Source organism: Eriocheir sinensis, chromosome 39 (genome assembly GCF_024679095.1).
Source record: "Eriocheir sinensis breed Jianghai 21 chromosome 39, ASM2467909v1, whole genome shotgun sequence".
Classification (NCBI taxonomy): Eukaryota; Metazoa; Arthropoda; class Malacostraca; order Decapoda; family Varunidae; genus Eriocheir; species Eriocheir sinensis.
Window position 1 is genome coordinate 14,000,273 of NC_066547.1, and position 25,980 is coordinate 14,026,252.

General features: G+C 38.0%; 1 protein-coding gene across 3 annotated transcripts in view; it reads left to right on the forward strand.

Annotated features, from left to right (window-relative positions):
* Positions 1 to 20,448, forward strand: part of LOC127009045 (dedicator of cytokinesis protein 3-like) — a 50,794-nt gene extending 30,346 nt beyond the window's left edge. For all 3 annotated transcript variants that reach the window (XM_050881729.1, XM_050881730.1, XM_050881731.1), the window contains 14 exons: positions 2,091 to 2,253; positions 4,646 to 4,888; positions 6,054 to 6,248; positions 6,377 to 6,526; positions 6,697 to 6,855; positions 7,667 to 7,849; positions 8,059 to 8,223; positions 9,048 to 9,131; positions 9,316 to 9,476; positions 9,682 to 9,838; positions 10,303 to 10,442; positions 11,464 to 11,603; positions 11,779 to 11,864; positions 12,117 to 20,448. In XM_050881729.1, the coding sequence (XP_050737686.1) occupies positions 2,091 to 2,253; positions 4,646 to 4,888; positions 6,054 to 6,248; positions 6,377 to 6,526; positions 6,697 to 6,855; positions 7,667 to 7,849; positions 8,059 to 8,223; positions 9,048 to 9,131; positions 9,316 to 9,476; positions 9,682 to 9,838; positions 10,303 to 10,442; positions 11,464 to 11,603; positions 11,779 to 11,864; positions 12,117 to 12,479 (2,389 nt within the window). In that variant the 3' untranslated portion in view covers positions 12,480 to 20,448. The remainder of the gene's footprint in view (positions 1 to 2,090; positions 2,254 to 4,645; positions 4,889 to 6,053; positions 6,249 to 6,376; positions 6,527 to 6,696; positions 6,856 to 7,666; positions 7,850 to 8,058; positions 8,224 to 9,047; positions 9,132 to 9,315; positions 9,477 to 9,681; positions 9,839 to 10,302; positions 10,443 to 11,463; positions 11,604 to 11,778; positions 11,865 to 12,116) is intronic.
* Positions 20,449 to 25,980: the final 5,532 nt, after the last annotated feature.

A 25,980-nucleotide genomic window follows, 5' to 3' on the forward strand; every position in this document is an offset into this window, starting at 1 on the left:
TTCATTAGGTGGGCTGAAAAAGACTTCGGTAACCGAAGGACGGGGCAGCAGATTAAGGGAGGAGGGCAAGGTGGCTAACCGACGCTAATTGTAGTTACCGGAAGCGGGTGGTTCAAAAAACTATTCTCGGTCGGTCCCCGTGGATTTCTGACCATCTGACCCTGTCCGTTATATCCAAAATTTTTTATAAGCGGGTCCGTTATATCGAGGGTTTACTGTATTCACATTCATGCAGTGGAAGGCCACTATATTGTTATTTTGTAATAATAATAAAAAAAAAAAAAAAAAAAAAAATCCTCTTGTGCTTTGTAAAATTGAGTGTTCCTTATTTTATAATTCCAGTTTGGTCTTCATGTTCCTAATCCAAGCCCGACATTCCTTACTGTTAAATTCCATTTCCCACGTTTGGCTTCAGCCATGCAATTTCTTAATTTCAACTTGGTCTCCTGGTTCCTTTGCCCAATCCACAACTTTATATTTTTTTAATGCTAAATTCCATTTCCCATTCTTGGCTCCAACAATAAACTTTTATCAGTCTCCTAACAACCTTATACAGTCCACTTCCTCCAACATTAATTATTTTTGCATCATTAGCAAACAGACTAGTGTAGCTTCCACCTTGTTATTTATATAAACTAAAACCCTGACTGGGGCCACAGCTGACCCTTGTGGTACTTCACTTGTTACTTTGGCTCACCCCTAAGTTTGATCCCTTATTACTGTCATCGCACATCTATTCCTCAAGTAGTCCTGCCTCCACTTCAAGGTGTTTCCTCTCAGTCCCTCTACAGATTTCAGGTTCCATACAAGATGCCTGTTTAGTATCAGAGGCTTTTTTTTCAGATCCAGCTACACCTATCCATCCAACCTTCTCATTCCTGTGACACACAAGTTGCTCTGGTATAGGAACTCACTTTGTTATGACAAGATCTTCCTCCCATGAAGACAAAGAGATGTTACGTTGATTTCATGATTCACATTCAAGTATTTCAGCCATCTCTTTAAATTTAGTCTCACATAGTTTAGTCACCACACTAGGTCTGTGGTTCATAGGCTCTTCTCTATTCCCTCCTTTATATATTTGCACTATATTAGCACATTTCTGATGGAGTGACACTTCTTTTGTCCAGTGAGCTCTCAGCCAATTCCAGTATCTTATCTTCTAGTTGATCCCTACTCTTTCAGTATCCAATTTGAAGCTCCATGAGGCCCTGGTTCCTACTTTGTTTTTTTATTTTTTAATATACAGATTCTTCACTCCATGCTTTAACTTCAATGTCCCTCAATACCTCTTAACTCCCTCTTTTTTCCATTGTCACTTTCCACTGTGATAACTTATTGAATACATTTCAGAATTTATGCTTGTTCCTTTGCCTCTTCATACACTTTACAATTCACCTTCAATTTACTGATGCCTGCTTTATGTTTCACTTTGCCGTTGATATGCCTATAGAAAAGTTTGGGTTCTTTACATTTCATTAGCAATTCTCTCAAATTTCCTTTTATCCTCTTTGCAGATTTGTACGTAGTAAGATCTGGTTTATTTATAGTTTTCCCATTTCTCTTATCATCCCCCTTCCATTTTCTTCATGTGATAACTTTTTTCTTATTTTTTCTCATATATTGAACCAACCCTCTTTTCTGTTTCTGTTTCCAGTCATCCCATGCACATTTCTTTTCACTCTATTGTGTATTTTTAGGACTGGTGATGAACACTCTCTTAAGTAAATATGCTTTTACTACAGTATGGAGATGTTGATGTATTCTGTAATTCATCAGCTGCAGTATTTTCTTCAGTCTTGAGGGGGGTATTACATAGACTGAAAAAGTATCATTAGCTAGAGTAAATTTAAATTACCTCAGAGAGACGTCTATGCTTTGTTTATGAATTCCAAAACTATTCAGCATTAATATTAAATTTACTCACTCCCATCAGTTTGCTTTGTACAGATGAAGTACATAACTTTTTTCATTCACATTTATAACTAAAAATGTTGTAATGCTCAGAATATAAGTACTAGTGATACTTTGGACTTTTACCACTATTAGGTTTTAATGTGATTTCATCTTTTTGTGGCTTTTTAAACCAGTCTGTTGGAGAGAGTACGCTCCAATGACCCAGTGTGGCGGGAGAGTGGCACAGCCTTTATCAATTCTGTGACACGACTGCTGGAGAGGCTGCTTGATTACCGCAATGTGATGCAGGGGGATGAGAACTGTGACAAGAGGATGAGCTGTACAGTAAACCTCTTGGTAAGTGATACCATTTGTTGGTGGAACAGGAAGAGAACACAATGTAACACTGACATTATTTATAAAACCCATGAAGTGATGGAGGAGTTTAGGTATCTAGGAACCATGCTTGGAAATACAGTCATATTCTGATGAAGTGGAGAATATATTAATAAAAAGAGAGAAAATTGCTGGTTCTGTGACAATACTGATTAATAGAAACTAAAGATTGTTATAGGTATAGATGCTGAGTGGAGTGCCAGAATAGGGAGAGATGGAGACACTTCTGCTGCGGCCACCCCCTAGAGCAGTGTTTCTCAACCTTTTTACCCTTGTGGAACCCTTGAAATAGTTTTCATGTCTCAGGGGAACCCTGCATAAAAATTATTATATACCATTATTAATATCTATCGGTTTTATATTTTCATCGTAGTTCACATGGTAAACATAATATATTTTTTTCAGATAACTGGTTTAAGGAAAAAATTACCCCCTTTTCTGTCAATTTTATTAACAATGCAAAAAAAATCATACTGCTCATTTATGAGACCTCACACCAAGGTTTTCATTCACACAAAAAAATCTGTATATGCACACACAAAAAACAAACAAATAACCAATATCACATATGCATAACACACATATACGGGACAAAAGCAGATAACTATTACAATAACTTATCATTTATTGTTTATTATTATAGTAAAACTATGAATATAAAATTAAACAAAAATTACTCAAAAAATAAATTACCTTATTTATCACTGTTTCTCGCGGAACCCCTAGTGACCTGTTGCGGAACCCTAGGGTTCCGGGGAACCCCGGTTGAGAAACGCTGCCCTAGTGCAATGATTCTCAAATTGTGTGCCATGACTGTCCCCCAAGTGTGCCGCATATTATTTCCTTGATATGTGTATTATGCGTCTTGAACATGGCGACGTTATTTTCCTTACATTGAAGATGTAAAATTTAGAATTGAAACCATTTGTTTAGCACAAGAAAAAAGGATTATGTGTGAAAGCAGGGATAATGAGCATGCCAAGGAACATGTGTGGGGTGTCAAAGGTGGTCAGGGTATGAAATGAGGGAGTTTGGGAGAGGTTTGAAATATCAAAGTTATATGAAGATCAAATAGAAGTTTGCACTCCTGAAGAAACTATTTCCTTAAATGTAATTTAGTTGTGCAAACTATTATAACATGGGTTTAATGTAAGTTGGCTCCAACACCTCTATTTTTCTCCCATCTACCCATATTACCCTTTTTGATCACTGATAACATTTTTGTGTATTTTATGGAATTGTGAGTTCACATCCCCAATATCCTCAGTTTTGTATCACTTTCCACTTACCAGTGAATTGATATTTATGTAGGTTTCATGGGTAATAATTGTGTTGTCACCTATTTTTTCCTTTGTCTCACAATGATAATTACTTTACTAAAAAACTGGAACATAGTTAAAAGTAGCTTTTAGAATGTCAGTTGGTATTGGGAAATGAAAGATATGCAGTGATGGTGGTTGTGATGCAGCAACCTCTGTCTTAGTTTTCAGTGCTTGAGGCACTTGATTATATCATACTACTGTGAATGGCCCATCTCCTTGGTTTTGTTTTTAGCAGATTATAAAATTTTATGAGGAGTTGCAAGCTCCACTCCAGCCAATCCAGATCAAGGATTGTGGTGACTGCCAGCCATGAAGAGAGATATAATTCCTGAGGGGATTTAATTCCCCAACTTTGCAGTAGTATACTCATATTAAAATGATAATGAAAACATGATTGATGAAAAGAGTCTACAGCAGCAATGCTGATGGTGGAGGCAGGCAGAAATGGTACAGAAGAAAGTAATAAATATTTTTAAAGGCTTTGTTTGTATGCAAAAATTATAGCTTTGTTTCACAATGAGCTGACAAAATTTGGGCTGGAATGAAAGAGGTTGAAAACAAAATGAATGGCAGAGTAAATGAAACAGAGAAGGACAAACCAATGTTAGTTTGGAAACCACTGCTTACCTGTGACCTTCATGTCTGTGAGGCATCAGTCAGTGTAAGGAACAAGTATTATATTGATAGCTATTTTACAGGTCTGTATATCAGTGGTGCCCATTTTGTTTAGTAATATATCCTTTTACAACTAAAGTAATTTTTAGCTCTACTTGTTTTTTGAGACGTAAACATTCATTCACATCACAATTGTCTGTTTTGTTTAGCTTTAGATGATCAAAAGCAACTCACCTTCTGAGGCCCCTTCAATTAATTTTGGCCAGTGTACTTTTTAAAATGGTCATATGGCCATTTTAAGGGTCAACCAACATGCCTTCATGGTGAAAAAGATTACAGTTGATGATGTTAATCAGTATATAATTGACAATTTCCAACTTGTCCATTGTTAATTTTTAATTTTTTTCCCATCCAAGAATTTCTACAAGAATGAAATCAACAGGCAAGAAATGTACATCCGCTACATCTACAAGTTGCATGACCTGCATGTCCCAGCTGGAAACTTCACAGAGGCTGCCTTCACCCTGCAGCTGCATGCCAACCAGCTGTCGTGGACACAGCGGATGCTCCATGCAGACCACCTCTACCCTGCACAGACAGAAACACAGCGCAAGGAACTGATATACATGAAAATAATTGAATATTTTGACAAGGGAAAGGTATGTATGTTTTTTTTTATCTTTAAATACAGAAAATATTGCACAGTCTCTGATGTGTACAGCAGTAAATGTGAGTGTTGATCTTGTCTTCAAATATGAGTTTAGTTGTCAGTGAGAATTATAGAGGTGAGTAGTTTGACAAAACAGCAGTATTGAAAAATTTGTACTGTAAAGTGACAGATCTGGAGACAAATTATTTAACTTTGAAAAATATATTTTTAGTGTGTGAAAATATTAGGGAATATGATAGGTATAAGATGTTTATGGTGAACATCACATTATCATAAACACAAAGCATTTGAAAGTGGTTAAAGAAGAAATGAAAGTATATTGTCTGTGTGCTAGAAGAATGATTTGGTTTGGACACGTGATGAGAATGGGGGAGAATTAATTTGTGAAGAGAGTTTATGAGGGAAGGATTGAGGGAGGGGATGTCAGGGGAAGACCACCTGTGAAGTGGATCAATAGGGTGAGTGAGTATTGGAGCAAGAGAGCTGGATGTAGCAGGATTGAATGTGCTGAGAGAGAGTGCCAGAACAGGGAGAGATGGAGACACTATATATATATTAGCCATTTTGAATTTGAATAATTTGGGGAAATGATGTGTGTGTTGTGTGAATGTAGTGTGGTGTGGAAAGAGAGAGGATCTGTATTTAAAGAGCATGCTGAACTACTCTCTGGTGTTGATGAGATAATAGGGAAACGGAAAGTGAGGACACGGGAAGGATCTTTGGAGGGCTTGCAGCACCCTCCTCACCTCCAGTTTATACTTCACTGGGAGTGGCTTGCGCCCGTTTCGGTAGGTGTCTCCCTACCTACTCCCTGGTATTGTATGATGGGTGAGGCAAAGTGCCCCGTGGCATATGCCCCTGATTGATAAATTCAGTAAAATGCTTAAACTGCTTTTACTATAACCTTGTTTTCCAATGTATTTTTTATTGCTTTAAAAAACTATCGTACACTTCAGGTTCATAACTCTCCTTTTGGCGATGTTTTCTCTAATACAATTCTAAGCTTGGCTGTGTAGTGAGAATTGCTTGTAATTTATGAATTGTCTAATTCTACTTATGTCACCTCGAGATTTCTGGAGTTATGTCTGGATTATGTCATTTCCACTTTGCTACTTCTTATTCATTTTCTAGCACTACTAATTTTTAATTTTCAGTGCTGGGAGCAAGGCATTCCACTGTTGGAGGAACTAGCAAACCAATACAGGACATGCCTCTTTGATTACCAAAAACTGAGTGGGGTACTGAAAAGACAGGCAAACTTCTATGAAAAGATCCTGAGTGGCAATCGCTATGATCATGAGTATTTTCGTGTTGGATTTTATGGTCTTGGATTGCCACTCTTTGTCAGAGTGAGTTATGTTACTTTACCTTTTTCTTTGCTCCTGTTTGATATTGAAAAAAGTCATGAGATAATGAAGCTTTAGATTCCTGTTGCATTTTGTGACATTGCCTTGATATTAATATCTAATGTTTGCAGAATAAAGTCTTCATATACCGAGGACAAGAGTATGAGCAAATAGGAGCCTTTACACAGCGGATTCAGACAGAGTTTCCCCAGGCAAAGATGCTGTCCCATAATACACCTCCAGATGACACAATACGCTCCTCAGATGGCCAGTACATTCAGGTACGGGGCCATGAACATTATTCAGTTGTCTGAATTTTCTTCCCCTGATAATGAATGCCCTTATGTTACATTTGGACATTATCTTGCTTAGTGTAATAGTGAAGTGAATTCTTACTAATTAGACCCCTAAGTTACAAGACATACCAATGCCAATTTTATGTTTGCTGAAGATCTGTGCAGTGAAAGCCTTGCCGGAGATCAACCCGCTGTTTGATGGTGTAGAAGTGGATGAGCGGATCCTCAAGTATTACTACAACAACCATGTGAGGCAGTTTGTGTATGACAGGCCAACCCACAGAGGCCCAGCAGACAAAGATAATGAATTCAAGGTAAGAAGCTTTGTCACTCATTTTCTAATACTATTTAGTTTTTAGTTACTTGCTTGACCAGACACCTGCTGGCTGGCAACTCTGAATATACCTCATTGCTTGTGATACTCAAACTAGTTGGTTTCAGTGCCCCAATTTTCTCCATGTCAGCACTTTCCCTTAAGATTGAGTGGAATGGAGAGCTGCCATTAAGAAAACAAGGCTGACACCCAGTCATTGAATTGTGACTTGTGACTTTAAAAATGAATAGGAGCGAGTAGGTAAATGACAAAAGCCTTGAACATGGTTGGGAAATTTTAGTATCTGTGTCTGGCTTAAAAATACTAGAAAGGTGTGAAAGTAGCAAGTAGTCTCCAGGAAGGGATCTTAATACTAATCTTGTTGAATGAGAGTGAAATGTTACTGTGACGAGTTAGTGAGATCAGTAAGATTACTAGGATACATTTACTTATTAATATTATAGAATGCATAGCACAGACAGGAGGAGCATCAAAAAGGTATGAAAGATGCAGAATTCAGTACCATTGTTTCATGAAGCCAAAAGGCTGTGATACACATGTGTGAGTAACATTTGATTGTGTTATATGACCCTCTTTTAATATGTGGACGAAGTGACCCCTTCATAATGTTCAGTGTGTAAAAGGGTAGTCAGTAACTATGAATATGGTAAGAAATGGGCACACATTATATTCAAGGAAAGAGTTATCTACATGGAGGTATTAGTACATAATGCTGCAATTAGTATACAGTGCTGCTTAGTAATACAGTTTGAGCACCTTCTATGACATTAATTCATACTATTGCATTACAGAACTTGTGGATAGAAAGAATCACTTACACAACAGAGTTTGAGCTGCCTGGCATCTTGAAGTGGTTTGAGGTGGTGGAGCAGAGAATGGAGCAGCTCTGCCCCCCACAGTATGCCTGTGAGACAGTAGACAGACATACCAAGCAGCTGAGGCAGATCATAATCCACTACAGGGCTAATCCTCAGGTAAAGCTCTTCATAATATTCTGCTGTGCTCTATATGTATAATACTATTATTCCTGTTTGATAACTGCTGGTTTAGAAGTCATCATCTTCATCATCATATTAATTATCAGCAGCAGCAGCACAAATCTTATTTCCTGTATTGTTTGTCAAGGTACTGCCTAAAAAAAAAAAAAAAAAAAAAAAAAAAAATGCTGTATTGTCTCCCACAGGACAACATCCAGCCCTTCACCATGAGGCTCCAGGGTACAATAGATGCTGCTGTCAACGGGGGAATTGCCAAGTACCAAGATGCATTCTTTGGGCCAGACTACCTTGTGGTCTACCCAGAAAATGCAGATCATGTTAATAGACTCAAGGTTCTTCTCTCGGATCAGGTTAGTTGAGTAACTATTCTCTCCATGTCTTAGTTTTAATATATTTACTTTAATTGCTTGTCTGTTAGAATGATATGTACATAATTCTTATAGTATAATTCTAAAGGTACTTTGGGCATGTTTTGAGAATGCAGGATAATGATTTTCAGCATAGTAATTTTGTGAGGAGTGTATAAAAATCAGTTAGGACAGGGAGAGGTAGGGAGACCATTGGTAAGGTGAATTTTAGTATGGCAGAGGAGGAAGGCCTGCAACACACTGCTGCCACAAAAATGTATTGTAGGAGATGCCAAAAAGAGTTACCAATTCAGGTTAAAGAGGTGTCTTGTTGATACTCCCCTCTCAAAAAATTGTAAGTCATAGGCAAAAGGGCAATTCAGAGGAAGGGAGACTGTTCCTGAGTTTGCCAGTGAAAGGGACCAAAGAGTGGACACTGCTTGAACTCTTGCATTAGAAAGTTATACAGTGTATGGATGAGTTTAGATAGAAGTCGTGTGCAACAGGGCTCTGGGAATGGTGAAGGAATTCAGTTTGCAAGTTCAAAAGAGCAGTAAGCATAAAAACAGCAATAAAAGATGGCAAGTGAAGCAACATCATGATTGATGTTAAGAGAATGAAGGCATGTCTCTCTTAAAACAAAGCTTTACTGTATCTATCTATATCTTGCAATCTACTTTATCTTCCTATCTTCATCAGTATGTTTATCCATCTCAATATTTATTTATCTCTGTAACTGTCCACTTTGTCTGTCTATCTATCAATTTATCTAACTGTCTTGCCTATGTATCCATCTCTCTCTCATTCACATATTTGATTTTGAACAGACGATGATCCTTGAAGGTGCCTTAGATCTTCATGGCAGAATCGCCCCGGCAGCCAACCAACCTCTTCACAGGCGCCTTGTTGAGGTGAGTCGTGTACAATGGCTATTTTATAACTAATGAATTTAATTAGGGTTGTAATGGCTACTGTGTCATGTCATATTTCTTGAATTTCTTGAATTTCTTGAATTAACATTTATGGGATGGTGCATATTATATTCAATCCAACTCTCTTCTCTATATACTAAAAATATTCCATGGGTCTTTGCAGGTGTTTGAGGGTCTGAGAACTAAAGTACGGAAGATGTGCTCCACACCTCAGTCCCAGCGATCCTCCTCATCATTGCAGTCCACACCTCCTCCACCACCCACACACCGCCGTGCAGACTCAGACCCTGCCACTGAATTCAGGAGAACAGGTTCAATTATCAAGTAAGAATAGCTGCCAGCACTGCCATTATCACTAGAGCCTCATTTTCTACACTCCCAATAGATCAGTTGGTGCTGGAGAAACAAGAATCACATCTGTAGTCAGTAGATGAATTGATGTACACAGTAAAGTGCCATAGAATGCTTTTATTATAATACTGAATGAAAAATAATGTGAAATGTAGTAAGAGCATATCTTTTGTTTCAGTTCCCCTCTGCCTCCATTACCATCTGACAAAGGTGCAATTAGTTTAAGTTCCTCCTCCACCTCGGGACACTCCTCCCAACGATCCTCACAGTCCTCGTCCCTCTATGCACACTTCCACTCCGCCTCCCATGATGATGAACTCTACGCCAAACCTCAGGTGCCACATACGCAGAGTGTGATAAGCCTTGTGGATAGTGCCAAATAATATGTAGTGAAAGTTTTAGCATGCCATTAATTATATCTTTCAAAACTCACTTTTCTAATGGAAAATATGACTTCATTCTGACAATTTTTGTTTTTGTTTTGCATATACTACCAGTCTTCACACAAAAAGAAATCTTTCAATTAATTTTTCCATGTCACACCCATGACCTAGCCTTTCAGACATTAGCTTGTGATATTCGTTTGTTGAAATTCAGTTAATTAAAAAAAAAAAAATAAATAAAAAAAATCTAAATGCGAGTGTTGACTAACATACCTAATTTCTTGTATGGTTTCGATTTTGGAAGTTTAGTGTGGGTTTTGTGACATGGAATTGATTGTACAGCTGATGTAGGCTCTACATCAAACTAATCTTGTATTAATTTTGGATAATATTGTTAATATGAGTCTTCTGCCAAGGAATGGGACGGAAATATGGGAGTGCAGCGAGAGTCCAGGCCACGCTCAGCTTTTATATCAGACAGCCGGGGATCTTCACCAAAGTCACTGTCAAAGTCCCTCAATAATGACTACATGATCGTCCCTCCACCCAAGTCCAGGTTGGAGAGTATTTTATACTTCTTTTGTTGAGATCTTTTTTTATTTGTATGACTTTCTCACAATTCAATTGCTAATGACGTATGGAACTTCACCACTCGGGTGATAATCAAAATTAGTAATCTTATGGCATGTTCTTAATGTATATGAAAAGTTGGAGACACTTATGCCATGGTCACCTCCTTGAGGGAAGTTCTCATATGGGAACAAGGCATCAGAGATATAGGTAGATATATCCTCTCAGGGGTTCTGTGTTCCTGCCCATGGCTACTAGTCAGTTTGGCCCCTGATCCAGATTTGTTGGGGGGGAACCTGCAAAGCCTTCCTGAAAACTTATCCTTTACCAGAAACAAATCAAAAGGTAGAGGTCAGGATTGAAGCTTGTGCCTCAACCCCAATCTTGTTGTGCTGGAAGGCCTGACTGAGCAACATGCATCCTTGATACACTTGAATCAGGTGAACTAGCCACTTATGGGTGCAGGGCAAAGCCTATGGGACCTCTGCATCTCTTGGGGGGGAGGGTCCCCTTGTCCTTCTTTTTATTTTGAGGGTGGCTGGGATGATGCAGAAGTGATACCTACCTGCAGAACCAGGCCTGGGATCAACTTTCGAAGGGCTCAGTGTGTGGGCTTCTGGAACGTCCTGAGCCTTGTGGAGGACCAGTGGCTGCCTCACCAAGAAAATAAGCTTAGAAGGGCGAGGGTACATACAGTGGGACTGGAACAAGGAGGCCTGGCAGTGGCAAAATCAGTAGTGGGGGGTTCAGAGAATCCATCCTTTATGTTTCCCATGTTTCTCTTGTCCAGGGAATACTCCTTTATTAATTCTTATCAGGTTTTTGTATGTCAATGAATTTATATTTAGTATTTTTTCAGTTGTAAACTAATAAATTCAATGAAATAACACCTTGATTTAGCACAAAAAATAAATTTAGTATGAGTTTTTAGTACCTATCTTGTTTTAGGTTGGCATCCTACTGTATTTACAATCAGGAAATGAAAAGAAGTATTGTTTTGGTTTCAGTGATGAAAGTCAGAGATGGCGGCATTCTCGCCCACCAAGTCCCCGCACTTCCCGCAGCTCTGGGATTCAGGACTCTTTGAACTCCTCGTGGTGTGACTCACAGGGCTCAGAAGAGTCGTTGCCTCCCTTGCCTCCCAGAGGTACGTTGGCACGTATAGTTTATTTCAAATTATAGGGAGGAGTATACTTTGATTTTTTACTGAAACATATTTATACTAAAAGTGGCCATGGTACCTTTAGTGATTATCTACTAAAAATCTATGATATTGTTGTAGATTAGTAATGCATCATTTACCTTTACCCTAAACACAACAGTTGGGGAGCGACCAGCCAGGTCTGTAAGTCTGGGTGGAGAGGATGAAGCACCTCCACCTGTGCTTCCCAAGAGGATGGGCAAGAAGGTACGTGCTTCAAGTTTCCCTGTTGGGGACAATATTAGTATCTTAGACGAGTAGCAGACAGCCTAGATGAACACTGAGCTCTGTGATGAGAAGCAAGCACATGGTCGTTTGATAAATTTTATATTTTAATGCCGGTTTTTGTTGTACAGTTTCTATCTTGTGTGTACTGACTTCCATTCGTCCACATAGTCATAAGGGTATTTATCATAAAAGTCACAGCACATAATATTTTGTACATGTAATTCTGTACAGTGTCCGTCATCTGCCATGTTTGGGTGTGAGCAACTCGTGGGTGATGGTGTGGATGGACTCGGCTGTAGTGGCGGTGGCCTTAGTAACGGCTTTCCTGCCTCCACCCCTGGCACCCCTCCGCTGGTCTCCCCACGCAACCACCGCACCCCACCACCACCACCTATACCCCCCAAAGCCATTTCAACTCCTCTCACACCACTCTCTCCACCCACTGGCTTCTCCCTTAATACTTCAGCTGAAGATTTAACTCCAACTACACCAACTAATGTAAGCATGAGGAACCTTGATGAGCTGCAGCACAACCTCCTTGACAACTACTCAGTTCCTCCCCGTCTGCAGCCTCCTCCCCCTCCCTCTCCATAAAACTGTTGACACAGCAGTTTTATTTCTGTTGTTCCTTCCATTTGCCATTTCCCTGATCTGTTCTTGACAGTTTCTCAATTGTACATGTTTTTCTGTTTCTAAATTAAGTAGATTTGGTGATTGTTTATTTTCTTAAATAATTTGAAAATTATGTCATATGTTACAATATTACAATTATATGAAGAAATTCAGCTGAATATCAATATGCTCCAACATACCAATACTTTTCTAAGTGTATATGGTCTGTGGGTTATGCTGTAGTCCACTCTTATTTAACTTTGCTAACATTCACCATAACAATTTTTTTAATCTTTAATTATAGTTAAAACAAATGCCAACATTATTGAAAGAATTATGACTCACATACTGCTGGCTCTTATCCCATCAGTATTTAAAGAGACTTAAAGAAAGTTTATTTAAGCAAGAAAATAATCTAAATCAAATGCTTGCAGTTCATAATTATATACGTGTGACATTTATACATGGCAATAATACAATCATTCATTTATGCATTCAATAGATATGAAATGTTATTACACTTCAAATTTTGTATGCAAATATGCAAAAGCATATATCTATATATATATTTGATTTTTATGATTTCTCAATTTTAAATGATAAGTTTTGTGGCATAGTCAAGATAGCATATTATATTTGAGTTGTGCTATTTGTTGCTGGACACACTTGTTCATATTTTATTCTCACTATTATTAACTTATTTTTGTTGATTCCTAAGTTTAGAACAGATTATATATACATACATATATTTTTATTCTATACCTGTCAACTTTTGCTTCCCTTTCTCTTTATTTAAAGGCTTAATTGTGGTATGTTTCTCTTGGTGTTGCACTATAGCATACCCTACAACAGCTAACAAAGGTTCTGGTCTGATTCCCTTTATGTATATATTATTCTTTCTTATGAGTGACTGGATATAAATAATTACTTTGCATATCTTTTCTGTGTGCAAATACTTGATAATTTTCACTAATTACTCCTCTTTTCACCATGTTCCTGTTTAACCCATTGTTGTTGTCTTGAACAGCTTTATTTGTCATTAGTTAATAGTTGTATAAATGTAGTATAACATTATTATTAGAAGTGTGCTTAACTTTTCAATCACATTTGACCCAAATTGTGTATACAAGAAAGGCCTCAATGAAAATATTAATGTTGCAAAGTTAATGGCAGAAAATATAGTAATATATCTTTTATTTATCATAGAGGAAAGCATTGTACCATATGCTAGACTAGAAGTTTTTTTTTTTGTTGATATAGATTGTTTTTCCTCATATCATTTTATAATTCAAACAAGTTTAATATTTCCAAAGTTTTTTTTTTTCAGTATCCAGTTTAACAGACTGCTGGAAATTTTATATGCAAAGATTTATCAACAGAAATTTGCAGTTTGTAGTTAATTTGGTATTTAACTGTGTTCCACAAATACTGAGGCTTGCAAATCATAAAAAACATCTGTCATACTTTTCAAATCAACATAAGCATATCAAGCCACAGTTGTCCCAGGGCTAATAGAGGGTTTTCTGAAACAAAAAAATATGTAAAGTTGTGTAAATACTTTAAAATGTCTATATAAAGTACAACTTAGCATTACTGGTGTTCTTGGATTCTTTAAGTCATAGATACAATTGAGGCTCAACCTTGTATAGTAATATCAGGTAAAACCCATGATGAGTGTTTTATCTATTTTGATAGTACTTTCAAGTAGACAATAAAATTAAAGGATCAAATTAACCAAGCAGTTGATTATTATGGATTTTCAGAGTGGTGCAAATCATAAACATATCAGATATACAATAATCTAGATTTTACTATCTGAAATGTGAATTAACTGTTTGTCCCTTTTAGCTTTATATATCAGTTACCTCCACAGATAGTAAGATTGAATATGTTAGGGAGAACCTGTCATATTCAGAATATAGTGCTGCATACCATAGGTATCTGAAGTATGCATGTACAGTAGTTAGTAGCATGATACGAATCTTCTGTAATGAAGACATTGTATGTAATTATACAGGACTATATTACTATATACATATTTGCAAATGATATTATTTCTTAGATCTGAGAGGTACTTGCCCATAATACCATAGCATTTTTTTTTTTTTTTTCAAGAACAACTTGAGTCTAGTCACTTCAGAAGACAAGCTGGGCAAAGTGTATGGCTAATTTAGAGATTTAGTATGCAAAACTGCATAATCTTGGGGTATTTCAGTCTAGGATTACCCTTTACATAACTGGTTCTTTAAGAAAATTAATTCTGATGTACTAGTGTAAAGTAGTGCATATGTTTCCTGCTTCTTCATTCTTTTAATGTATTTTTTTAGTGCATTTATTGAAAATTATTTCTATCCTAGATCAATATGATATGATGGAGCAGTTCTGCTTTTTCAGATTCAAAGTTTGATTAAAAGTGCATTTACCATCAGCAACTTGCTTTACATTACATCATTCTACATGATGAAATATTTGACTATCAGTTTTGTACAGCCTATAGAGAATCAGTAAATGGAGCTTTATAAGTCAACAGTCCTTATGTAATGTAATGTAGAAACATATTAAAGAAAGCTACCCTGGTTGCCTCTTATATTGAACACCTTTATTTTTTTATGATTTTATAATTTTCTAAGCAGCAGAGCAGGACAGGTGCTGTTGGTAGACATAAGATACATCAAGTTTAACATAGGTAATAAATAGCACTGGTTTTACAAGTATTTAGTAATAAATGTTAAGAAATTATACTTTTTCCAGCAGTTGCATAATATTCTGACAACCATCCCAGGCTAATACAAAGTTGCTACTTGCCTTAGTTTATGCCTATATAGAATTATTGATGTTTTGTTCTAGCTTTTTGAGGGTTAAAACTCCCAAAAATATAGTTTTGCATGAAGTAATTACAATTATAGCCATAAGTAATTTTATTGCTCATTTATACTTTTATATATCAGAAACAGCATGATACATAATGGTGTATATGTTACATTTTCTTCCTCCCTCTATTTTTTTTTAATATAGTCCATTCATATCTATTAGTCATTGCATTAAAAGTAGTATGACGTAAATAATACTTTTTGAAGACTAGTGGCATAAATTGGGATTCATTTCACAAATTTTTTGATGTAATTCTGATGACATATGCATTATTTTACATGTTTAAAGCTTTTGTGATAGTGTCAGTACACATTCAAGAGATGTTGTGGTTAGGCTTTTAAGAATATGTGTTGTGCATAGATATCTAAGATGTAGATCATATTTCTCCGCTTGCCTCATACTTTGTTGGTTGTTTGAATTCTCCTTGATGTTTTGCAGAACTTTGGCACAAGTGGGTGCATTTCTATTGTCAAAATATTGTAACATTAACATAAAAAAGGTAACTACTTTTTGAAGGAGTGGCTCATGTGTGTTAAGAAAAAGTTCAATTGTTGCTGCAGCAGTGAGGTGTTTTAAGTGCTAACCTTTCAACCATGAAAATTCCTTTTTGTTCCCAGATACATTTAAATTTAAATTTTTACAGTGGAATGAAAATCTTTGCAGAAAATAAATAAATACATAAATGTATATTATGCAGTGGGGTATGCTACAACAAAAGTAATTGGTTTTAAAGTTCCATTTGTTATAGCATTCATTTGTAGCATACATTGAAATGCATGCATTTATTGGTGATCTGCTCCAGGCCCACAGGCCAGGGCCAAAGTTGCTTCCCTGTGTAATGGCCCGAGATGTGTATCAAAACTCCAAAGGTACCTCCCCATCAGGGGCGCCTTCTCGCTGTGGTATCCCTCCCACGGGGGTTTTCAGATAATCAGAAAACAATAATGTTAGTTGTTTGTTACTTCTAAAAAATGGAGCAAAACGTTTTGAAAAAATGGTGTACATACAATACAATATATGTACAGTAATATACAATTTCATTGTGCAACAAGGTGTCACATTTTTTTTTGTGCCACATGCTCATCAATACCACATGAATGATTAATTACAATACATTAACCCTATACTATGCCCATTACCATTTGGTTGTTTCAAACGATGTCTTTCATAGTCACTATAACTATCATCAGGGAGAGTATATGAATCTGAATCAAATGAATCCAGTAAATCAAGAAAAAAATTGTCTTGCCCCGACTTCTCCACAGCAGTGGCCAATCTTGAATCATTCTCCATAACACTGTGAGGTACTGAGAAATCTGTGTAGAATATTGAGAAGCAAATGAACAGCAGAGATGGCAACAATGAATATCATCCAATAGAATTTGTTTTTGCCATCACCAGATGGGTGTGGGCAATTCAAAAATTAATTCATTCATTCATCTGACGGCTGCTCCTAGGAGCTCCCACCAGGGGATGGCCACGGCAGAAGAGCTTCCATCTTTCTCTATCCAGACACTCCCTCCTTTCCTGCTCAAAGTTTCTCAAGGATCTTTCACCCTGCTCCCTGACACTCCTGCACCCTATCTCTCCATTTCTCTGGAGGTCGTCCTCAAACATTCCCTCCCTCTGTCTCACTCACATACACCCTCCTGATCATCTTACTCTCCTCCATTCGCTCCATGTGGTCAAACCACTTTAAAGTCTGTCGCTTCACAAACACCATCAAACACCTCATCACATCTATGTGACACCTGTTGTCAGTGGAAAAATGCTTGGTGGCATGTATATGTGATGTGCAAAGTGAAAGGGTTAAGCCATTGGCTTGACACTAGAATGTTTGGCTCCCATCTCGGGGGCTTGGGTTTGAATCCTGAGTGGGCTTTAGGGCAGAAGATTTTCCCCAAGCAGATTAATTTCTCATTTACCTCGAGAAGTGGAAATCTCCCCCCCAACACAAATCAGCACGGTAAAGATTGGTTTTATTAATGTGCCTGTATCTTGTTTCATACCTAACAAACTGCTGTTGTGTTAATATGTTTTCTACTAACCTTGGAACCTTTTGGAAAACCATAGGAAACAGCATAGAGATAAAAAAGTTAAAGTATCAAAGAAAGTGCAAATCCGCTCGGCTGTGAGTTGGTATATCCCAAAGCGTCCTGTGGCTTGCCACAGCTAAAATACAATAGGAATGTTCTTGCTTTTAACTACAAGGAAGCTTTGCCCCCTCGACCCTCCTTTGGGACATGTAGATCTAATACATTTTTTCCACTTTCTAAGTTGAAAATTTTTCTCAATTTTAAGATAATTAGTTTTCTCACTGTTGTGCTGGCTCATGGCCTTAGGTTTATTGCACAATACTTGCTAGAAAAACGAGTAGTTTCACTGTTAATTAAAGGCAAAAATAATCAGATATGTAACTGCATCTCTGAACCTGTGAAGTATGTGAAAACATGAAACTGGCGCATCGTGGGTTTAGGGCATCTCACAGCTGATACTCTGCACTTGCTGAAGCATTTTAATGTTATCTATAAGAACCGTATGCTATAGAGTAATTTATAATTACACCCATTCATTGTTGCATACCCCTCTGTATATATAAACATGTGCCAGAACTTCTCTCATGAAGTTGAAGTTGATTTATCAACACAGGTGTTTTTAAGTGCATGAAGCACTGTTCAAACAGTAACTTCTGCATTTCTTTATTGACCGTAATGGTCATGTTAATGCTGTTTTCTGTTGTGAATTTGTACCTTTGAAGATATGTTTTTAAAAAAATCAAAAAAACACTCAGTTGTAGGCAAATGGAAATATGTTTAAGGATTGAGTCTGGGCAGTCAAAATTTTTATCATCTTTCTTTAATATTTTTTCATTAAACATCCATCTTTTATTAGATAATGTAGGTTTGAAAAATAATTTATTGCTGGATTCATCCAATCAAATTTTACTCACGTTGATCCAATGTTTTCTTATGTGTCAGAAAATACACAAGGCTATCTGTTTTAAGTTTGGGTGTTGATGGTATCTCTCACTCATATGAAATGAAAGTTTATATTGATGAAGAAAAATTATTGCATATAATTTTGGGTTGCATAATTACAAAAGAATAGCTTATGACTCATATTAGGCTAGTTAGGTCATAAATAGTTTTGTTGGCCAGTAAAATAATATAATTCCCTTCATAAATAATAGTTGAGCTTGCTTAGTTGGACTGAGTATGAATATAGTCATTAACTCTTAATAGAATCTAGTGTTCCTGGTTGCAAATTTTTCCAACTGGGCTACTTGCAGGTCCTATTTTTGTATTAGTTCACTGAATATATTTGCAATTCCTGATTGCTTTTGACATGCTGCTTCTGCAAGCCCATAATTGCAACACAGAACCTGGAGCTGAAACACCTGCATTTTAGAAAAGTGAAGACAGTATCCCTTAATCTAAGAGTTTTTTTGTAGTGAATGAAAACTTCAAGGAGATTTTGTAAAGACATTTGAAATCATGATGAAAAGGTCAAGCCTTTGAAGTAAGAAAGTTTATATCATTCTAAATTCTTAGAATATCATGAAGCATGTATTATAAGTCACTGAAGTGCCTGTATTGGTTTGGAGATGTTTACTATTTTAATGGACATTTTATCAATTAAGTTGCTTTGTGTTATGCTTCATGACAGAAAAGATTTTGGAATTACAGTCTCTATTAGGAAATTTTAGCTCAAACTTTTCTTTAGAGTCCACGGTTTTATTTTTATACCCTGTTCTTTCTCCAATCCTGTTATATGCTGTGTTCCTGTGTTGTGAAGACTCCCCAATGTATTAGTACCCTTCAGGACACCAACTTTTGTGTGTGTGTGTGTGTGTGTGTGTGTGTGTGTGTGTGTGTGTGTGTGTGTGCATGAATGTATGTTCATGTGGATATGTGTGTGCATGCACATGTTTGTGTTTTGCCACTTGAAGCTTTACCAGATGAGTAGTATTTGCTTTATCTTAAAAATATTGATTTTAATTTTCAGGTACATGCTTGCTTCTGGTGTTGAAATTGCTCATAATTGCTCATACTCTAGTATTGCAGTCTGCATGATGTAAAATAGTCTTAATTGTGTAACTAGAAACATTATCCTGAAACTTTCCACTTTACAATCAATCAAAACATTTAAATTAAATAAGATGGATAATTTATTTTATTATCTAACCAGTATTCCATTGCTCTTACTTCTTTGAGCATTTCACCCTGAAAATATAAAGCACCTGGACTTAAGGCCACGTGCTTTAGATGGCTACATTACATATGCATTGCAAAGTATATCAATGTGTCCAGTCTGAAATTCTGAGAAGATACTTGTACTGCATTTAAGTCAGTGTATGTCTGCAGTTTAGTTTTTTTTTCATTTTTTTTTCAACATTTTCAATTGTCTTTGTTAGAATTAAATTTTATGAATATTGTCACAAAAAGCACAAATAATTTGTTATGTGAAAGGAATGTAACATTTGATTCACCAGGTGCATAAACATTGTACAAATTAAGTTCCAGTAACACCTCTGCCCTCCCCTGCCCCCTGTACCCCTGTTTGTTGCTGTCTTCCAGTGGTGGTGTTGAGGTGCAATGTTTACACTACTGTGAGTTTTATGAAAACTAATTTTATATCTTTTACATGATTGAGTTTTGAAGGGAACTGGAGGCAATATGAGAAAGTTAGAAATTATGAATCAATGGTGTGTAAGAGATTGTAGGGCAAAGTGACATATCAGCACTTGAAAGTGCAGCAGTGCATCTATGGAAAGTAAACCAATGTGTAGGAGAAAAGGTGTCTCAGTATAGAGTAATTATGGCTATGATGTATGGAGAATACTTTTGTGTGATGTGATTTGTAGCTGTAACATGTCATGTGTACTAAAAATAGTACTAGGCAGTACTAATAACTGTGAAGTATTAGGAAAATATATATGCTAATTTTATCAATAAACATGGTACAGTAGCAAATCTTGAGGAATGGATTTTTTTGTAAATAAAATGGTCATGTACAGTATAGGAATTATGTAAATTACATTTAATACACTCAAGAAAATAAATGTGCCATTATGGGATAATTACTTTTAATCCATTTTGTCATTCAGTATTTTAAAATGAATATCTAGCCACACATTATTATTGTCATGTGAGCATTTGCTGTGTATTCTCTTATGATGCACTCACTCTTGCCTAACGCATTTTTATCCAGCACTTTTACAGAGACAGTATCCATCATACCTTCCCTCAGTGCCCATTGTATGTCTAATTCATACCTACACATCTATGTATTCTACCTTGGTCACTCTGAAAGCACTCATTGTCTTCACTCATGGTCTTCCCTCAAAGCAGAGACTGGGTTTTCTATATGGCAGGGCAGTACTCAGGGGTGGGTCGGGGGAGGGGGGGGGGGGTTGGATGACTCCCCCCTCCAATCTGCTAAAAGGTCCACATTCTGAGAAATTCAAAATGAAAATGCACTCAGAAGTGTCAATTTTTCAAAACCCTGAAGCCCTAGCTGATTTGGCACACTTTGCTTCTACTCGGCCCTCTTTAAGGGGCTGCAGTTGTTCACATTCAGTGGAAAAAGACCCCCACCTCCCTTTTACAGCTCTGGATACGCCCCTGTATGGTTGTCATTTGGTCAGCTAATTTTTATAATTTATTCGCCATCATTATTACCCGCCTTCAAAGAGGGAGATTGTGTTTTCTTCATTATCCATCTCTGTCTGGCTGGCTGCTTGTTTGTCTGTCCATTACCAAAATAGAAAATTATTGACGTATCTAGTGGTATTGCTATAGGGGGGGGGGGCATATGCCCTCCCATGAGAATCTAGTGACCCCATTGGCCATCCCCTACTATCAACCATCGATCTGATCTTAGAATATTTTTTTTTTTTTTTTTTTTTATTTTTTTGCGGCGTGGCGGGCCTCCCCGGTGGGGGGGTGATGGTCGGCCTTCTTGTCCGGCCTGATGGTTGATGCAGGGCCCAGCCCGTTCTGGCGCAGGCGAGTGTATATAGGGCGCCATCTTTGCTCATGCTGCCCTCCCTCCCGGAGCTCATCTTTTTGATCCTAATCTAGAGTCCGGTAGGGTGGGGTTCTGACAGCAGCATAGTAGTTTTAAGCCCTCGGGCGGCTGCTGAAAAAAAAGCTTGGTGGCACAAGGGGATTGAACTTACTTGCTCCCCTGAACGGCGCCGTCACTCTGTCGACTCAGCCACCGCCTCCCCTCTTAACCTTCTATGTGCCATTAGAATACCCCTGAGCTCCACTTGCCTAGTGCCCCCATATACTTAGCTGTGCCCCCATTTATAGATACCTATAAGGCTATGACACTGCATGTATTCACCAAACACACATGAGAATATCAAGTGAAGATTCCAAATGAATTAAGTTTTTGGAACATGCAGAAAAAATAAATGTGTGATGGCAAATAGATAAAAAAAAAAAAAAAAAAAAAATGACCCAGGGTAAGCATGTGAAAAGCAGTTTGTGTTTTGAAGACAGAGCGTGAGTGCTTCTAGGGCACCAAGAGTGTTAGGGGGTGGTCCGAGCCAGACCATGATTGGTTGAAATAGAGTGGAACTTGAAAGGTGGTCAAGCTATATATATATATATATATATATATATATATATATATATATATATATATATATATATATATATATATATATATATTTTTTTTTTTTTTTTTATTTTTTTTTTATTTATTTATTTTTTATTTTTTATTATTGCCAACAACGAGAAGGTTGACAGGCACATGAGGAGCAGACGAAGAGCGTGCAGGAATACAGAAAAACAGACGGAAATAGACACACACACGAAAAGAAAAACATAGCCACGCATGCAAACTGACACAGCGAGACAAAAGCCCCCATTCACGGCTCGCCTAAAAAGTTATCCGGGTGGCCGAATCGAGTTCCGGAAAGTGTTCGGAGGGTCGGGATCTCTTCCGCCTCCACCGCCCTACAAAGCTGCCCTCCCTGCCCTCTCTCAACTGTGATTCTGAGGGACATAAAATTACCTTCGGATAAACTAAGATAACTTAAACACATAGTCAGCATGCATGAGACTTGTTGCTTCGTTGGTGTGTGGCGAGTTAGTCATATAGAGTATCGGACGCCAGCGGACGATCGATGGAATAGGGAATGAGCGAAAAATGGTGAGAGTGCACGGCTGTAACCACCTGAAAATGGCTCCCGCTTTCGTTTGATGTTTCATATTTTCATTTCTTTGAGAGTATGGGAGGAGACAGAGAGAAAAATGAGTAGTGCGACAGAGGAAAGGTGAGAGGGAAAATGTGGAGGTGGTAATGGAGTCGGCAAGCGGGGGGATGGTGTTCAATGGGTGACAATTTGATGTACTAGGTGCGAACGCTAATTCTCGCTCCCTGGGATGTGTTGCTTCAGTAGCGTTCTGTGGCTAGGTAAAGGGAAGCTGCTAGTAGATACAAACAAAGGTCCATTAAGCTGCAGTCATGTGGTGCGTGTGGCTTGTGTGGCTTGTCTGTCTGTTGTCTGTCCATCCTGCCGCGCGTTTGTGTGTGTGTGTGGGGGGGGGGGCTTTCTTTGTCATCATCCTTCCATGGCCTGTTTCTTCTCTTTATATTAGACTCTTGTGTCATAATTTTATGTCCTCTGATAATTTTCATCTTCCACAGCAATTTCATATGTGGCACCTTGTCGAATGCTTTCTGTAGATCTAAGTAAATTCCGTCATCCCAACCATTCCTTTCCTGCACTATGTATCACTCGGAAAAAAAAAAAAACTAGTTCGTTGTAAAAGATCTTAATCCTCGAAAGCCGTATACTGTTTGTCCGTCAGTCTGTTTTTTTTATATTTCTTCTGTTAGTTCCTCCGTTTATCTTTGATCAGCCTTTCACAGATCTTCGCTATCACATTTGTCAACGAGATTGGCCTATAGTTCCATGCACCGTGGTTCCGGGTCTTCCCGGTGTGTGTGTGTGTGTGTGTGTGTGTGTGTGTAATTTAAACGGCCTGATCACGAGCTGGACTCGTCAGCGCCGGCAAGTACCCTCCGAATTGGAGCAAGCTCGTTATAGGCAATCTCTGTGTACTGTTGGGATCTTCACACAGCACGCACCACATCCCCCTTGCTCAAAAGGGGACAGTAACCACTCCTTGTCAGTGGAAAAATCTCGGCCTGAGCTGGGCTCGAACCTCAATCTGACGGTCTAGACTCTAGAGCCTGAAAAGCCTTAATCCACGGAGCGGTATGTGTGTGTGTGTGTGTGTGTAATAATACTAACACTACTAATAATGATATTTATAAAAACAACAACAACAACAACAACAACAACAACAATAATAATAATATTGATAATGATAATGATGATAAACGGTTTATTTAGTTGAGGCAGCCGTCGGGCTGAAAATTTACATATTACATTGGAAACAACTTATAATTATTATAGAAACAAAAGTTAGGGGGGGGGTTATGGGTTCCCCTGAGTTAGCTGGGGGGATGGGTGTGATGGAGTCTTTATTTTATTATATTTTATATATTTATTTATTATTATCTTATTTTTTTGTGTGTAGCCCTCGATTTAGCCTCACGAAGTAATCACAAATTAAACATCAAGTCTTTTCAGCAATACCCCGTAATACTGCGTAGACGCTCTTTACCAAAGGCATCAATTCGCCTCTCTGAGTTAATATTCAGTGTTCATATCTCACAGCGATACAGTAAGACAGGCAGCACAATCGATTTGATGATCTAAACATTTTTCTTTCTGCACAAGTATCGACAAAGTCTTATATTCGTTCTGATTAAGGCCATAATATCGCGGGCAAACCCAACCCACCGTAAGACCTCTAGACGTGATTCAGCGTTGCCATAAAGGTATGTAAAATTTTCCAAGATATCAATGTCCTCGCTACACGCATCAACAAACTGTAGTTTCATCTAGTAAGCCTCCTTTACTTTGGCCCAGAAAATCTGAAGTCCTAGAGGCTTCTCCTCGTGCAGTCTTAAGAAACTCCAATGACTCGGCTAAAATTACTTACTGCATCAACGGCAAAAACAAGGTCGGTGAACAACAGATGCTTCACAATGACTCGAAACAACAACTTTGCCTAATACCCAGTCCATGTAAATATCGAAAAGTGATGTGGCGAGGACACAGCCCTGTCTCACTCCCATGTTCATGGGAAAGAAGCTGTTTCACCTCCCTCACACTTCTCATCATTCTCAGTCCCAGAGTACAGGCCAGTCAATAGATCAATGATCCTTGCAGAAATCCCACGGAGGTGCAAGAGATCCAAGAGTGTCTCATGCTACACTGAATCAAACGGCTTCTCGAGATCGACACAGGTGTACCTCAACAACAGCGGACCTAATAATGAACCCTGTGTGACCTCACCTGTTACGCAGCCTCAGTGCAGTGGTTAGCGTACTCAGCTACAAATCTGCGGGCCAGGGTTCGAATTCCGGCCCTGACTGTTGGCGTGCAGCTCACCCACCTGTTTATCCTCCCTTTCGAGCTAGTCGATAGATGGGTGCCTGGGATACCTGAGGAAGGTAAATTGTGGTAACCTGGGTGTCACACTGGCCCTGTGTCTCGGGGTAATGGGTTCTTCCCACCACAGGTTCAAAGGGCAACGCGACGGAGATGAGCACCGAAGCCACGTGCAGCAGCATGTGCCCCCAGCTTTAACTTTTACCCAGTCAGATATTTTATCGTTCAATTTGCACTCTTTGTTAACCTCGGCTAAGCCAGTTACTCCCCCCCACTCTCTCTCTCTCTCTCTCTCTCTCTCTCTCTCTCTCTCTCTCTCTCTCTCTCTCTCTCTCTCTCTCTCTCTCTCTCTCTCTCTCTCTCTCTCTCTCTCTCTCTCTCTCTCTCTCTCTCTCTCAACACACACACACACACACACACACATACACACACACACACGGCAGGTAATCCTTAGGCGGGCCGCACTGCACGCGCCTCGCCAGTAATAGCGCATCGCTGAGCAGATTTGGGTAAGGTCACACACACACACACACACACACACACACCATAATTCCATGACAGGCTGCGTTCCATAAATGTTTTGTAAAAAAAATGTAATAAATACTACAAAAACGTTATTAAAAATAAGTTAATAAGGATAATAACGAAGACAATAATACCAACCAAAGAAAAAAGAGACGACGCACATGATTACGGTTAATGAAAACATGAAAAACAGTGAAAGCCGAGACGGTTTTCATAAAATAATATTTAAGTAATATTAAGAATAATAAATTAAAATGTGAGTAAAAAGAAAATATACAATAAATGAATGAAAGAATAAAGCAAAATTTTAAATGATGAGTTTAAATAAATGAATAAATGGTGTCTAAGAATTATTTTGCAAGAGAGCGGAGTTTTGGAAGTAATATTAATAACAACGATATCAATGGGAGAAAAACGAAGAGATAAATTCATAAAATCATGCAAAACATGTGAATACAAATAAATAAATAAATAAATAATGTTTGTATGAAACATTTCGCAGCGTAATGAGGCTGCAAATGCTTAATCATGTAATGGAGTGGAAATGATAATTACACGCCTTCAAGTTTTTAGTTCACGCGGAACACGACGTCTGGAAAGCTGCCG